A 14970-nucleotide genomic window follows, 5' to 3' on the forward strand; every position below is an offset into this window, starting at 1 on the left:
TTAGCAGTCTCATACTAATGAGTCAAAATATTAATTACTGGTAAAGCACGGATTTACTTTGATATATTTATGATATTAATTTTGTTTATACATATTATTGAATATATAAATTAAATTAAATATTTGACATTTTACCCAAATTAGCAGTGTTGTTATCTTAAAATAGTGTTTGAGTAGATTCTTATTTATGTAGATTTACAGTATTACTGATATTCAGCAAATTGATCTGATGTCATTTTCTTTTATCTCACAGTCATTCATTAACTTTTTGTCTTCACTCTCAGTTGCCTGCAAGGACCATAAGCATGCTCTGGAGGTGTCCCAGCATGCCGAGGACATGGGGCTGATTCTGGGAGCTTGTGCTGGGGGGCTGGTTGTTCTCATCCTCCTGCTGGGAGCCATCGTGGTTATTGTCAAGAAAGGGTGAGCATGCGTGAACTCAGATCCATTTAAAATCAAATCCAATTTTATATTTTCTTCACAGTGTCAAATTACACCAACAGCAGCATCGTCCAGACACAGTCAAAAACAGTGCACATCTTCAAAGTTTTAACTGATTGAATTAGAGCTGACTCCAAACTCACAGCTGAAATATTTGCTCAGAAATGACTGTTACAGAACTACGTTATCCAATTTTATTACATTTCTCCCTGTAATACTTCAATGTGATTGGTCAATCGCTGCATTCTGCAGCTGTGTAATAAGTGTTATAATTAACAGTCAACCGGTCATTATTGCAAAAACGTAGTCTGTAAGTAGCCAGTAGTATGCAGTATCATACAAGTAAAATCACAGTGCTGGGGTTTATTTTGCTATAATGACTGACTGAAAGTGTGAAAATAGGTTATTGCTGGACTATAATTTAATTTAGACTCTTTTGACTCTTATTGAATGTGAAGTACAGGTAAAAAGGTTGGTTTACTCTCTGTGAAAAGATAAGTGTTTTCATGCATACAGGTATTGCTCCTGTGAATAAGAGAGTTTAAAAATGCTGGTAAATCATTTGCTGCAAAGAAGTACATTGAAATTAAAGTTAAAACAAAAGTAGTAAATATTAATGCTGCATGTGAACAAAACCACAACATTAAAGCAATTGTGTCATATTTGTATTATTATTATTATTATTATTATTATCATCATTATTATTTTACCTTGAGGTCAAATAATGTTAGTTAGGTTAGCGTCCACCGGTAAAAATCGTATAGTCCCACAGACAACAAAAACTATCTGCGGCAACAGTGTAAAAGTATCCCAAGTAGCAGGAAAACCGTGGCAACACTGCTTGGAACTACCTGTGCATTAAATGGTTTTATTGCACACATTCCAGCCAATCAGAATCGAGTATTCAGAAAGACCATGGTATAAATCGAATATAATGTATAAAAACCTTTCTTTCACTGAAGAAATGCACCAATTTGTCAGCACTGAGAACTGCTCCCATCTGATGAAGTAACTCAAAAGCTGGGTTGTAACGCCGCCACTGGGATGAGTGAGGTAGGGGTGTATTGTTTAAAAGGTCTGTGACATTGACCCAGCCACTAACCCAACAGCTGGGTAACACAAAAAAGACCCATCCATCCATCCATCCATCTTCTACCGCTTATCCGGGGCCGGGTCGCGGGGGCAGCAGTCTAAGCAGGGATGCCCAGACTTCCCTCTCCCTAGACACTTCCTCCAGCTCTTCCGGGGGGACACAGAGGCGTTCCCAGGCCAGCCGGGAGACATAGTCTCTCCAGCGTGTCCTAGGTCTTCCCCGGGGTCTCCTCCCGGTGGGACATGCCCGGAACGCCTTCCCGGGAAGGCGTCCAGGAGGCATCCGGAAAAGATGCCCGAGCCACCTCAACTGACCCCTCTCGATGTGGAGGAGCAGCGGCTCTACTCTGAGCTCCTCCCGAGTGACCGAGCTTCTCACCCTATCTCTAAGGGATCGCCCAGCCACCCTGCGGAGAAAGCTCATTTCGGCCGCTTGTATCCGGGATCTTGTCCTTTCGGTCATGACCCACAGCTCATGACCATAGGTGAGAGTAGGAACGTAGATTGACTGGTAAATCGAGAGCTTCGCCTTGCGGCTCAGCTCCTTCTTCACCACGACAGACCTGTACAGGGACCGCATTACTGCAGAAGCTGCACCGATCCGCCTGTCAATCTCCCGTTCCATCCTTCCCTCACTCGTGAACAAGACCCCAAGATACTTGAACTCCTCCACTTGAGGCAGGAGCTCTCCACCAACCTGAACCGGGCAAACCACCCTTTTCCGACTGAGAACCATGGCCTCTGATTTGGAGGTGCTGATTTTCATCCCAGCCGCTTCACTCTCGGCTGCAAACCGTCCCAGTGCATGCTGGAGGTCCTGGTTTGATGAGGCCAACACGACAACATCATCCGCAAAGAGCAGAGATGAAATCGTGTGGTCCCCAAACCTGACCCCCTCCGGCCCCTGGCTGCGCCTAGAAATTCTGTCCATAAAAATTATGAACAGAACCGGCGACAAAGGGCAGCCCTGCCGGAGTCCAACACGCAACGGGCCATGAACCCTCCAGCACCCTGTAGAGGGTATAGAGCTGGTCCAGTGTTCCACGACCGGGACGAAAACCACACTGTTCCTCCTGAATCCGAGGTTCTACTATCGGCCGGATTCTCCTCTCCAGTACCCTGGCATATACTTTCCCAGGGAGGCTGAGAAGTGTGATCCCCCTATAGTTGGAGCACACCCTCCGATCCCCCTTCTTGAAAAGAGGGACCACCACCCCGGTCTGCCAGTCCAAAGGTACTGTCCCCGACCGCCACGCGATGTTGCAGAGGCGTGTCAGCCAAGACAGCCCCACAACATCCAGAGACTTGAGGTACTCAGGGCGGATCTCATCCACCCCCGGTGCCTTGCCACCGAGGAGTTTCTTGACTACCTCGGTGACTTCAGCTTGGGTGATGGACGAGTCCGCCTCCGAGCCCTCAGCCTCTGCTTCCTCAATGGAAGACGTGACGGCGGGATTGAGGAGATCCTCGAAGTATTCCTTCCACCGTCCGGTGATATCCCCAGTCGAGGTCAACAGCTGCCCACCTCCACTGTAAACAACGTTGGTAGGGCACTGCTTCCCCCTCCTGAGGCGCCGGACGGTTTGCCAGAATCTCTTCGAGGCCGACCGATAGTCCTTCTCCATGGCCTCACCGAACTCCTCCCAGGCCCGAGTTTTTGCCTCCACAACCACCCGGGCTGCAGTCCGCTTGGCCCGTCGGTACCCATCAGCTGCCTCAGGAGTCCCACAAGCCAGCCAGGCCCGATAGGACTCCTTCTTCAGCTTGACGGCATCCCTTACTTCCGGTGTCCACCACCGGGTTCGGGGATTGCCGCCTCGACAGGCACCGGAGACCTTACGGCCACAGCTCCGAGTGGCCGCGTTGACAATGGAGGTGGAGAACATGGTCCACTCGGACTCAATATCTCCAGACTCCCTCGGGATCTGGTCGAAGCTCTGCCGGAGGTGGGAGTTGAAGATCTCTCTGACAGGAGATTCGGCCAAACGTTCCCAACAGACCCTCACAGTACGTCTGGGTCTGCCGAGTCTGTCCAGCTTCCTCCCCCGCCATCGGATCCAACTCACCACCAGGTGGTGATCAGTTGACAGCTCTGCCCCTCTCTTCACCCGAGTGTCCAAGACATACGGCCAGAGGTCGGATGAAACGACCACAAAGTCGATCATCGACCTCCGGCCTAGGGTGTCCTGGTGCCATGTGCACTGATGGACACCCTTATGCTTGAACATGGTGTTCGTTATGGACAAGCTGTAACTAGCACAGAAGTCCAATAACAGAACACCACTCGGGTTCAGATCAGGGGGGCCGTTCCTCCCAATCACGCCCCTCCAGGTGTCACTGTCGCTGCCCACGTGGGCGTTGAAGTCCCCCAGTAGAACGACGGAGTCCCCAGTCGGAGCACTTTCCAGCACCCCTCCCAGAGACTCCAAGAAGGCCGGGTACTCTGCACTGCCGTTCGGCCCGTAAGCACAAACGACAGTGAGAGACCTATCCCCGACCCGAAGGCGTAGGGAAGCGACCCTCTCGTTCACCGGGGTGAACTCCAACACATGGCGGCTGAGCTGGGGGGCTATAAGCAAACCCACACCAGCCCGCCGCCTCTCACCATGGGCAACTCCAGAGTGGTGAAGAGTCCATCCTCTCAACAAAAAAGACCCAACCCTGGAAAAAAATTGCCAAGCCCCCCCCCACCAAAAACACACTAAAAAATACATTTTAGAGTGTAGACATTGAGATGCACAGTATAAAAAAGACAATCATTAACAAATACGAGACTCAAAAATAACATACAATTGCACATTCAGATTAAAATAATATATGATATTATATTTAGATTCAAATATGCGCCTCGACTACCCTACTATACCTACTACAGTATATTACCAGCAAATGATTTTAGAGAGCTGTAGTAAAGCCAAGTAGTGAAGCCAGTTGTGAAACAATGTGTTTTTGTATTTGTAATAAACTGGCATGAAGCTACAGACATATCTTTATCTCAATGTATTTGATTAACCTGTTAAGCTGCAACCCCACTTTTGAAAAATCCCCAGAAATGACATACCCAAACTGAAACAGATACAGTTCATGAACCCTTTGTACTAAAAGCACAAGTATGATCTCATTTGAAAGCTGACACCTGGCAGTTTATTGTAAATGTAGAATTAATTATTGTCATAATGACAAAAATTGTTATAAATAGCTTCAAAGTTTTGTAAAGTTATTAGAAATTATTTTTTATGAAATATCCTCATGAAAATAAAATTGAAGTTGGCACTGGAGCAATCTAGAAATGCACTACAGCTAATGCCACATGTCTAAACATTTTATGTTTAAAATCTTAAGATAATAAGTCCAAAACTCTGTATTTAGTGAAATGTTTTTCAAGACCATGTCATGTGACTTTATTTTGATTTGATGCTAAAATGCTACTGATGTTTATTGCCATCTTCTAACCATCTATCCAGTATATTGTCTCTATTGTTTTGTGGTGCAAACGAGCCCCATTCAGTCTCAGTCTCCCCCTGCACACATTCACACCTCTCCAGCCTGGTTATGGCTGTAAATATGCATATCTTTTGTCTGCATTATAGTTACTAACGACTGGCTATTCACAGGCTATTCATATGGTTTCAGTCACTAATTTCTTTTCTCAAAGTTCACCCTTACATTTTAAACTGTATCTAATGCATTTCTTGAATAAAGAAACATTTCAGTAAGCATTCAAAAAATAATAAAAATATAACTTCTAGGTGGCAGGTGCACCTAGGGCTAGCTAGCATGTTAGCTTAGCACACCATCAATACACGACAATTTATGAGATTAAAACCATGTTTGTGCTTATAAACTTACTTTATAAAGCAAATCGAGTATTTTAAATAATTTTCTGTGATCTAATTTGGCTTCAGATAAAAAATCAGACAGAAAATATACTATTGGATAGTGTTCTGCACAACGATTCTATATAGATTAGCATTACATTATAAATATAATCTATTATTATGGAAATAATAATGAAGGACGTTGAAGGACGTTGTTTTGTGTATCGCTGTCATGACGACAGCACAGAGTTTTTTATGAATGAAAGCGGCTGACGCGCATAATTCATATCAAAGGTATCGACTCATTTTTTCATTTCATAACTCCTGACACAAATTAAGAAATAACTGTCGCTATACGTTTCTCAGAATACAATAGTGGTCAAATTCTGAAACTTGAGTCTTATATCTTTTTAATGATGTATAGTTTGTCAAGGTATAACATTAAATCTGATAGTAACTTTGAACTAAATAAAACCGCTTCAGTGCGCCCGCGCTCTGGCAACGGTTAACAGGTTTTAATAAGCATATTAACATGCCTGATCACTTGCCTTCCTGCTAAAACAAAAGAGAATAGTGCTAGCAACGTTAAGGTCATGGGATCGATTCCCATGGAATGCATGCCTTTAAAACATGTATAGTTTGAGTTACTTTGTATAAAAGTATCTGCAAAATGCATAAATGTACTAGAAGCCAGGCTACCATATATGCTTTTTTTTTTCTCTCTCTCTCTCTCCCCATGCTCTCCAGAAGGGACATCTATTCATACCCTTACTACCCGTAAGTCATTCTCTCTTCAGGTTCCATTATTTTCCCATCAGTCTCTGTTGTTTAGCTTTGAAATGATGGAGATTAGCCAAACTCTCCAAACTATATTTTAGCATTCTCTCTCTTGTTCTCTCACTTTATCTTTCTATAATTTATGTGTGATTGTTAAAATTATGCAGCTTATGGAGAGGTGTGCTATTTGCTAAATGTTTCCCAAACTGCAGTATGTACAGAACTCGGCCGCCAGGATATTGACTGGGTCCAGGGTATGCGATCATATTACTCCAGTTTTGGAATCCTTACACTGGCTCCCAGTCAGATTCCGAGTTGATTTTTAAATTATGATGCTGACATATAAAGCATTGCATGGCTTGGCTCCTTATTATTTATCTGAATTGTTAATTTCCTATACTCCAAATCGGAGACTGCGATCTTCAGAATCCAACTTGTTGGTTGTTCCTCATACACGCTTACGATCTATGGGTGACAGGGCCTTTTCTTCATATGCTCCTGTCCTTTGGAATTCTCTGCCTCTTGATCTTAGGGAAGCTCAGAACTATGACATTTTTAAAGGTAGACTTAAGACTTTTTTTTTTTTTTTTTTTTAGCTGTGAGAGCGTTATTATTTGAGCTTTGTATTGCTTATTTTGTGTACAGCGCTTTGAGAAGTTGCTTTTAAAGGCACTTTATAAAATATAGTTGTTTATTATAATTATTATTATTATTATTATTATTATTATTTAATTAAAGGAGCATTTCACCCATGGGAACATTAATCTTTATTGAAAGTGGGTCATATATGTAGTCAAAATGTAACATAAATTTAGAATTTGGTGCCTTCTTGACTGAGGAAAGACAGAAAGTAACTTTAGGGCGCATTTGTATGGAAGACAACAACTCCCACAATGCACCACATTGCACAGCTCCGCAAGCCACTCCCACTAATCCAGAACACCGTCTTTGAGGTATCCGCCTATCAGAGAAATCACTCTTCCGTCCACAAGGCTAACTACCACCAGAGCTTGAAATTCATTTCACACAAATTTTCTAGTTAGTTGGCTCACAGTGAGAGCACAGGCACCACCAGTCCACCCCAGCTCGAGCCAGTCCGGGCTCTTCGTCCGGGACAAGCAGGTCTTCTGCCTCGGATGCAGAAGCCGTAGCAGCCGCCTCCTGTTCCTCCATCAGCCTCAGCTGCTCTTCGCTATTTCGGCTCGTAAAGGTAGCCACGAACATCTGATTCGAGCATCAGACTTTCAAAATCCTCTTCTTCCATATCATATTGAGTACCTTCCGCCATTGTCGTAACTTCACATCTGGCTCCACAGCGCCTGTTAGCTTAGCTTTCAAACAAGATGGTGGATATTGTTTTAGTTTCTGCAAGTGAAGTCCCACCCACTTATCTGTAATAGGTCTGTAGCATGAGTGGATCCCACCCCCTGGAAAAATGAGGAACGAATGTTTGTAGTCTCAACCCCTCTACAAAGAAATGGGACTTCCTGCTTAGAATGACGCAAAATTACGATTTTTACATCATTATAAGCAGGAACTGCAGCACTGAAATCTGTATTTCTCCCGTCTCAGGGGAAAATGAGGGAATAATGCACGACCATTCAAAAATATGACTGGGTTTCTAACGATACAAAGCTTAATGCAAATGGATGAAGTGTCCCTTTAAATAGATTAAAAAAAAAAAAAAAATCCCCTAGGCTTACATTGGAGGAAGGAGCCAATCACATGTAGAGACCAGAACATCATAGAGACTTTGGCCTCTTTTCAACTTTTCCCTAGCAACTGGGAATTGTTGCTAGGCACTGCATTTTTTGTTATGTATTTTCTCTTTTCCTTTTTCTAATTTACAGTCTTCTTTCTGTTGTCTCACTCTTGTCTTTCATACTTTGCAGCAGGAAGAAAGTGAACATAAACAAAGCTGTCATGACATATCGTCAAGAGAAGACGCGTAAGCTGGGGTCACTGGACTGCAGTACGACAGAGCACAGTACACTGCAACAGGATGATCGTACTGCGCACACCTTTATGGATTCACATAACTGCACTGCCAAGAGTGAGTACACAAACACATATGATAATATTGAAAATAATCCAGTGGCAGTAACTGGTTGATACTTCAACATAGTAGGTGGCACTATTTTTTATTTACTCACCCTCAAGCCATTCTAGGTGTATATGACTTCTTTCAGCCAAACACAATCGGAGATGTATCAAAAAATATCCTGGCTCTTCAAAGCTTTATAATGATAGTAGGGGTGTCCATGGTTAACCGATTAACCGATTAACCGTTAAAAATTGCGTAACCGAGTGAAACATTTTGCTCGGTTAAGTGGCGTCAATGGCGTGCACTGAATTTAGTTGTAATACATTTTTGCACCACCAGAGACCGCTAGACCAGTTTTCTAATATGAAGCGGGCAAAGAAAGCGCGCGTCCGAGAGTGAAGGCTGTGCGCGAGCCAGAAACAAACATAGTATCCGCGCCACTGATGGCAGCACAATAATATCTGTCTGCAGAGCCGCAGAGCCACAGCTTTACCCCAGCAGTTTTACCTCGAGCATGCGCAGTTTCATCACAACAGTTTTACCCGCAGAGTCCGTTTACCGTTACATTAACCCATACAATTTGTATTATGCATTTCCTAAACATGTACTTGCTAATCAAACACTTTATCTGAACAAACTATTAATCTATAAAACACAATCGGTCTTCCGACCTTTTACTATTGTGTTGATATGCGCGAGAGAGAGAGAGCAATACAGCGCTCGTGTTGTTTGAAGGCGGTGAGAGTGCGCGCGCGCGCGGCCGGGGCTCTCTCACTGTTTGTTCTTATGCTCCCTGTCCACTGATCTAAATAATTAGTTGTTACGACGACTTATTTGTTCCCTCGTTTTAATAAATCGTGGACACGTTGAACAAATTCCCTCCCTCATTTTGATTTAACGAATTACAACGTGGCCAAAAACAGTTTGATAATTAATTAGTGAATGCTAAAGACCTATTTTTTGTGAATTGGTGAATATTCAGGTGAATTATTTCGTGGCCACGAATTAATAATTATTAAACTGTTTTTCTTACCTGTGAAGATAGCTCTTCAGTGAAGGTCGACTATTCTCGTACAGCTTTTTATTCCTTTTTTTGGTGTGTGTGTGTGAACTGGTGAATATTCAGGTGAATTGTTTCGTGGCCACGAATTAATAATACCTCAACACGTTTTACAAGACCCTTCTCGATCGCAGCGGCAACGAGCACTTTGATCACTTGATTTAAAAAACAAAACATTTCAGCGCTAGATCGCCTAAAAAAAAAACGAACGAAATGAATGCTCTGCTAGTTAACTGGAGATGTTTTGTTTATTTGTATTGGTATTCGTGCCGCGAGATGTTTCAAAAGTGGTGGGGACAATACAATATCGACCTTAGAAAATAGTGGTGGGGATATGTCTCACCCGCAAATTACGCCTATCTCGGGGTTGCGGCACGCACACTATGGTTAACCGAGTATTAACCGCTAAGGGCCTCGGTTAACGGTTAATGAAAAACTTGAAAACGTGCAGCCCTAAATGATAGCGAATAGTAACTTAGATTTTGAAGCCCAATAATAGCACATCCATCCATACAAGTAATCCATACAGCTCCTGGGTATTAATAAAGATCCATATTTATAACTTTCTAAAACTATAATAACTGGCTTCAGGTTTCGGCCATACGAAGAGGGAACTCTTGGCCAGAACTAGACTTGTGTACAGCCGTTTTTTTTTTTTTTTTTTTTATAACGTTATGTTTGGTCATTTTTCTTACAAAAACGCATCACTTCGTAGACGGCCTTTATTAACCCCCTTGAGCCGTATGGTAAATAATGGTGCAAATTACCAGTAAATTGACTAGCACAAACCTTTGTAAATCATCAATGATTAATTTAAAAACTCTAATCCTGTACATTTTGCGTCTGAAAGGGAAACTCCTACAAATGCATGAACAATAAGTTCAGCCACATAAATAACTGTATCCATGCTTTTTCACAGCTAATTCTTCACTGTATATCTTTAGTAAATCTTGACAGTAGTTTTTAATCCCAAAATAGAGTTTGCACTGGCGCAAGCTGTTAGTAAATCTGGCTCTATATATTCTATCACCTAACTCTAACCCCACCCCTAAACCTTCCCATCATAGAAAGCTTTCTGCATTTTCACAAATCTGACAAGGATTTTGGATATTGCCTTTTTTGTGGGGACACAAGTTACCTGAACAGCACACACACACACACACCACATGAAATGCATGCATTGGTTAAGGGGTGAAAAAAGTTGTTGAGATGCTTACAGTCACAGTAGACACTTAACACTGTTTGTCTCCAGCAGTCATTATTTGCATATGGATCACTATAATCTCCATATATTAAACATCCTCCCATTCGTCAATGAGTCTTGAGTCGGTGTGCTTATCTGTCCCCTGGAACATATGCGTTCCCTTTCGAGGGAACTCGAACTGCGTCGAATGACACTTTGGGGGAACGCCCCTCAGCGTAGCGCCTCTGAAGTATGAATGAAACTAAACCAATCCTGATGAATCCTGGTGTTGCGTCATGACGTAATGTGTGACGGCATATGCGGAAGCTACAAAAGGACGCCGGCACACAACAGAGATAGCTTTTTGTTCTTCAGCAAAGCGCTCTCTGTCTCTTGTACGTCTTATTTGGTGTTGTTTGTCTATCAGTTACACAAAGCACATATATATGAAGCATGGCGAGTAAAAGCAGTTACAGGAGGTGTGTGCATCCCTGCCCTCGTTATATCACGGGTGGGGACACACACCAACTGTGTGTACACTGTTTGGGAGCGCAGCACGCGCGGGCAGCTCTCGAGGGGGCTGCTTGCGAGGATTGTGAGAAATTAACAATCCGTGTGCTGCGTTCCCGTCTGGCCATCTTCGATGATGATGGCCAGGCTCGCGAGCCTCGTGGTGCGGGACCCGCGTTCGCTGAGGCGGCGCGGCAACGCTCTTCATGGGGCTCGCAAATGGATCTGGCGGGGGATCCCGAGACTGGCCACATGAGAGGCAGGAAACGCTTATTAAAAGCAAGTTGGACGAGCGTTTCCTGCAGCACAGAGAGCAACCTCGCCATCGGGGTTTGCCGTTCTTTCCCGATTTACACAACGAGTTGTGTAAATCGTGGAAAAATCCACACTCATCTCGCGTGTCCAACCCCCCTGTTTTAAATTATAGTAATATTTTGGGGGAGCGAGAGAACGGTTATGGGATGATGCCTCGGGTGGAACAGCCGCTTGCCACCTATTTAGCCCCCGAGTCTGCATCATCCCTAAAAACCCCGGTGCTGCCCACTAAACCATGCCGCGAAACATCATCGTTAGTGGGCAGGGCTTATATGGCTGCGGGTCGGGCTGGTGCTAGTCTGCACACTATGGCTGTACTGCAGGCGTACCAGGCCGACCTTCTTAAGGATATTGATGAGGGCGAGGGTCCAACTCCAGAAGATATTGCGGAGTTGAGGAAGGCTGCAGATCTGTCTCTCCGAGTCACCAAGGAGACGGCCCGTGCTATCGGCCGTTCCATGGCGGCAATGGTGGTCTCGGAGAGGCACCTATGGTTAAATCTGTCGGGCATCAAGGAGAAGGACAGGGCTTTCCTCCTTGATGCCCCGATTTCGCCTTCTGGCCTGTTCGGCGACTCAGTTAACATCGTCGTCGACAGGTTTCAGGAGGCGAAGAAACAATCTGCAGCCTTCAGGCAATATCTCCCTCGCCGCTCCAAGCCTAAGAAGCCTGCCCCCAGTGGGCAGCCGCAGCCATCCACCAGCTCCTCCGCCTACAGACAGGCGCAAAAAGAGAGCGTCGCTTCTAGAACCCCCCCTCAAACAGCATGGGGGCATAGACGACGCTCTCAGCCGAAGCCTCAGCCTAAGCAGGGCGACCTGAGGGCCGTCCTGCAGGCGAAAAAGGCTTCAACAAAGAGGTCCTAGCCAGCCTAGGTCCACTGCGGGCGGCCCCACCCGTGGGGGAGCGATCGAGGTCGCCTCCTCCGCGGAGCCCGCAGGAAATCGATGTCGACTTCCCGCCGTCAAGTGCGCTTCGGGACGCATCGGTTTCCAGCGAACGCGCCCTGCACTGTCCGCCCCACAGGCTTGCGGCCAGGCAGCATTCGCGTCCGCACATCGAGAATCGTTTTCGGTCGAACCCTGCCGGAGATCCGCTTCAGGGGGCCAAGAACGAATCCCGATTAATACCCGAAGCCAGCCTCGAGAATCATCATCGTGAACCAAATTCAATCCGAGGATTGGTTTGTCACGATAGATCTGAAGGACACATACTTCCACATTTCCATCCTTCAATCTCACAGGAAGTTCCTGAGGTTCGCTTTCGGGGGCGAAGCGTACCAATATCGGGTTCTTCCGTTCGGCCTAGCTCTCTCCCCTCGCACATTTACAAAATGTATGGATGCAGCTCTAGCACCGCTGAGGCTTCAGGGTATCAGGGTCCTCAATTATATCGACGACTGGCTGATTCTGGCCCAGTCACAAGAGCTGGCAGTTCGGCATCGAGATGTCGTCCTTGCCCACATCCAGAGCCTGGGGTTGAGACTCAGCACGAAAAAGAGCGTGTTGGCACCAGCCCAGAGAACCACGTTCCTGGGAGTGGTGTGGGATTCGGTCATGATGCGGGCACGATTGTCTCCTGCACGGATCGAATCCATCCTGGCCACAGTGACCAGGATAAAAGCTAGGCCAGGCCATCACTGTAAAACATTTTCAGAGAGTGTTAGGGCTCATGGCAGCAGCATCCAACATCATTCCATTCGGTCTCCTGCACATGAGGCCCTTGCAGTGGTGGTTGAAAACCAAGGGGTTCTCCCCGAGGGGAAACCCATTTCGCATGATCAGGGTTACGCGCAGATGCCTTCGTTCCCTATCTATGTGGAAGAAAGCTTGGTTTCTGTCCCAAGGTCCCGTGCTGGGAGCGTCATGTCGCCGGAAAGCCGTTTCGACAGACGCCTCCCTCACGGGCTGGGGCGCGGTCATGGACGGCCGCTTTATGAGAGGTCTATGGCAGGACCATCATTCATCCTGGCATATAAACTGCCTGGAAATGTTGGCGGTGTTCCGAGCTCTGAGGAGCTTCCTGCCGGACCTCAAGGGTCATCACGTCCTTGTGAGGACGGACAATATGTCGGTGGTGGCCTATATAAACCATCAAGGGGGTCTGAGGTCTCGCCCTCTATGCAGACTGGCGCATCAGATCCTCCTGTGGTCCCAGGGGAAATTGTTGTCTCTCAGAGCAACATACATCCCAGGGAATCAGAAACAGGGAGCAGACATCCTGTCGAGGCAGGGGCTGAGGCCCGGGGAATGGAGACTCCATCCCGAGGTGGTGGAGCTAATATGTCAGAGGTTCGGCCCAGTGGAGGTGGATCTATTCGCGTCTCGAGAGACGACTCACTGTCCACTGTGGTTCTCCCTCACACATCCAGCCCCACTGGGGTTGGATGCCATGGTACAGACGTGGCCGAGGCTGCGTCTGTATGCATTTCCCCCGATCGCTCTGCTCCCGGGAGTTCTAGAGAGGGTTCGTCGCGACGGGATCAGTCTATTATTGCTAGCCCCGTTGTGGCCGGCCCGAGTATGGTTCTCAGACATTATATTACTCCTGGACGGCCCTCCATGGGAGCTTCCCATCAGGAGGGACCTGCTGACACAGGCAGAGGGCTCAATATTTCACCCTCGGCTGGCCCCTGAGGGGGCACAGTACCGAGAGGCCGGCCTGTCAGCAGGAGTAGTGGAGACCATGCTCAGCTGTAGAGCTCCCTCCACGAGGAAATTGTACGGCCTAAAATGGAATGTTTTCACCGTATGGTGCAGAGAGCGTGAGGTGGACCCAGTTAACTGCCCAGTGGCTTCAGTGCTGGAGTTCCTCCAAGATCGCTTCTCGGCTGGTCTTACCCCGTCCACTCTCAAGGTGTATGTGGCTGCCATTTCGGCCTTCCACGCTCCTCTGAGTGATGGGCCTCTGGGGAGACAGCAGTTGGTCGTACGTTTCCTCCGTGGGGCTTGGAGGATGAGACCTGCGGCTCGTACCAGGGTTCCCACTTGGGACCTGGCGGTGGTTCTCGAAGGGATGGTTGAGGCCCCCTTTGAACCGCTGGAGTCGGCTGAGGCCAAGAACCTTTCCCTAAAGGTGGCTTTCTTGTTGGCCATTACTTCTCTGAGGAGGGTAGGAGATCTCCAGGCGCTCTCTATATCTAACGGGTGCCTGGAGTTTGCTCCAGGCAACATCAAAGCCATCCTACATCCTACGGTTCTGCAGGCTTTTCATCCTCCACCTCACGTGACGGCGGATGAGGAGAGACTTCACCTGCTCTGCCCTGTCAGAGCTCTCAAAATATATATCCAGAGGTCCTCCTCATGGCGGAAGTCAGACCAGTTGTTAGTGTGTTTCGGGTCGCCCAAAAAGGGGCTTCCCGCTTCCAAACAGACCATTAGCAACTGGATTGTCCAAGCTATATCTATGGCCTACCAGGTGCGCAATTTGCCTTCACCTCTGGCCGTGAGGGCTCACTCTACCAGAGGCATAGCGTCCTCTAGAGCCCTCCTATCAGGGGCCCCGATCCAGGAAGTCTGCGATGCAGCAGGATGGGCCACCCCTCACACTTTTATTAGATTTTACAGCCTGGACATTCCATCGACACCTGGCACCCTTGTGCTCTCGTCCTAAGTGTGCCTGTGCGCAGCTTCACACTAGGACAGGCAGGGCTCGTTGTGGCATAGTGGGTACTCGTTCCCCAAAAGTGTCATTCGACGCAGTTCGAGTTCCCTCGAAAGGGAACGTCTCG

At 46.7% G+C, this 14970-nt stretch overlaps 1 protein-coding gene across 9 annotated transcripts in view; it reads left to right on the top strand.

Annotated features, from left to right (window-relative positions):
• Positions 1–14970, top strand: part of ptprua (protein tyrosine phosphatase receptor type Ua) — a 480983-nt gene that overhangs the window by 383922 nt on the left and 82091 nt on the right. For 8 of the 9 annotated variants that reach the window (XM_084423701.1, XM_084423706.1, XM_084423703.1 and 5 more), the window contains exons 14-16: positions 285–423; positions 6099–6128; positions 8021–8181. In XM_084423701.1, coding sequence (XP_084279827.1) covers positions 285–423; positions 6099–6128; positions 8021–8181 — 330 coding nt within the window. The remainder of the gene's footprint in view (positions 1–284; positions 424–6098; positions 6129–8020; positions 8182–14970) is intronic. The other variant, XM_084423702.1, reaches the window with a different exon arrangement.

Source organism: Rutilus rutilus, assembly GCF_951802725.1.
Source record: "Rutilus rutilus genome assembly, chromosome: 11".
In the NCBI taxonomy this organism is placed as follows: Eukaryota; Metazoa; Chordata; class Actinopteri; order Cypriniformes; family Leuciscidae; genus Rutilus; species Rutilus rutilus.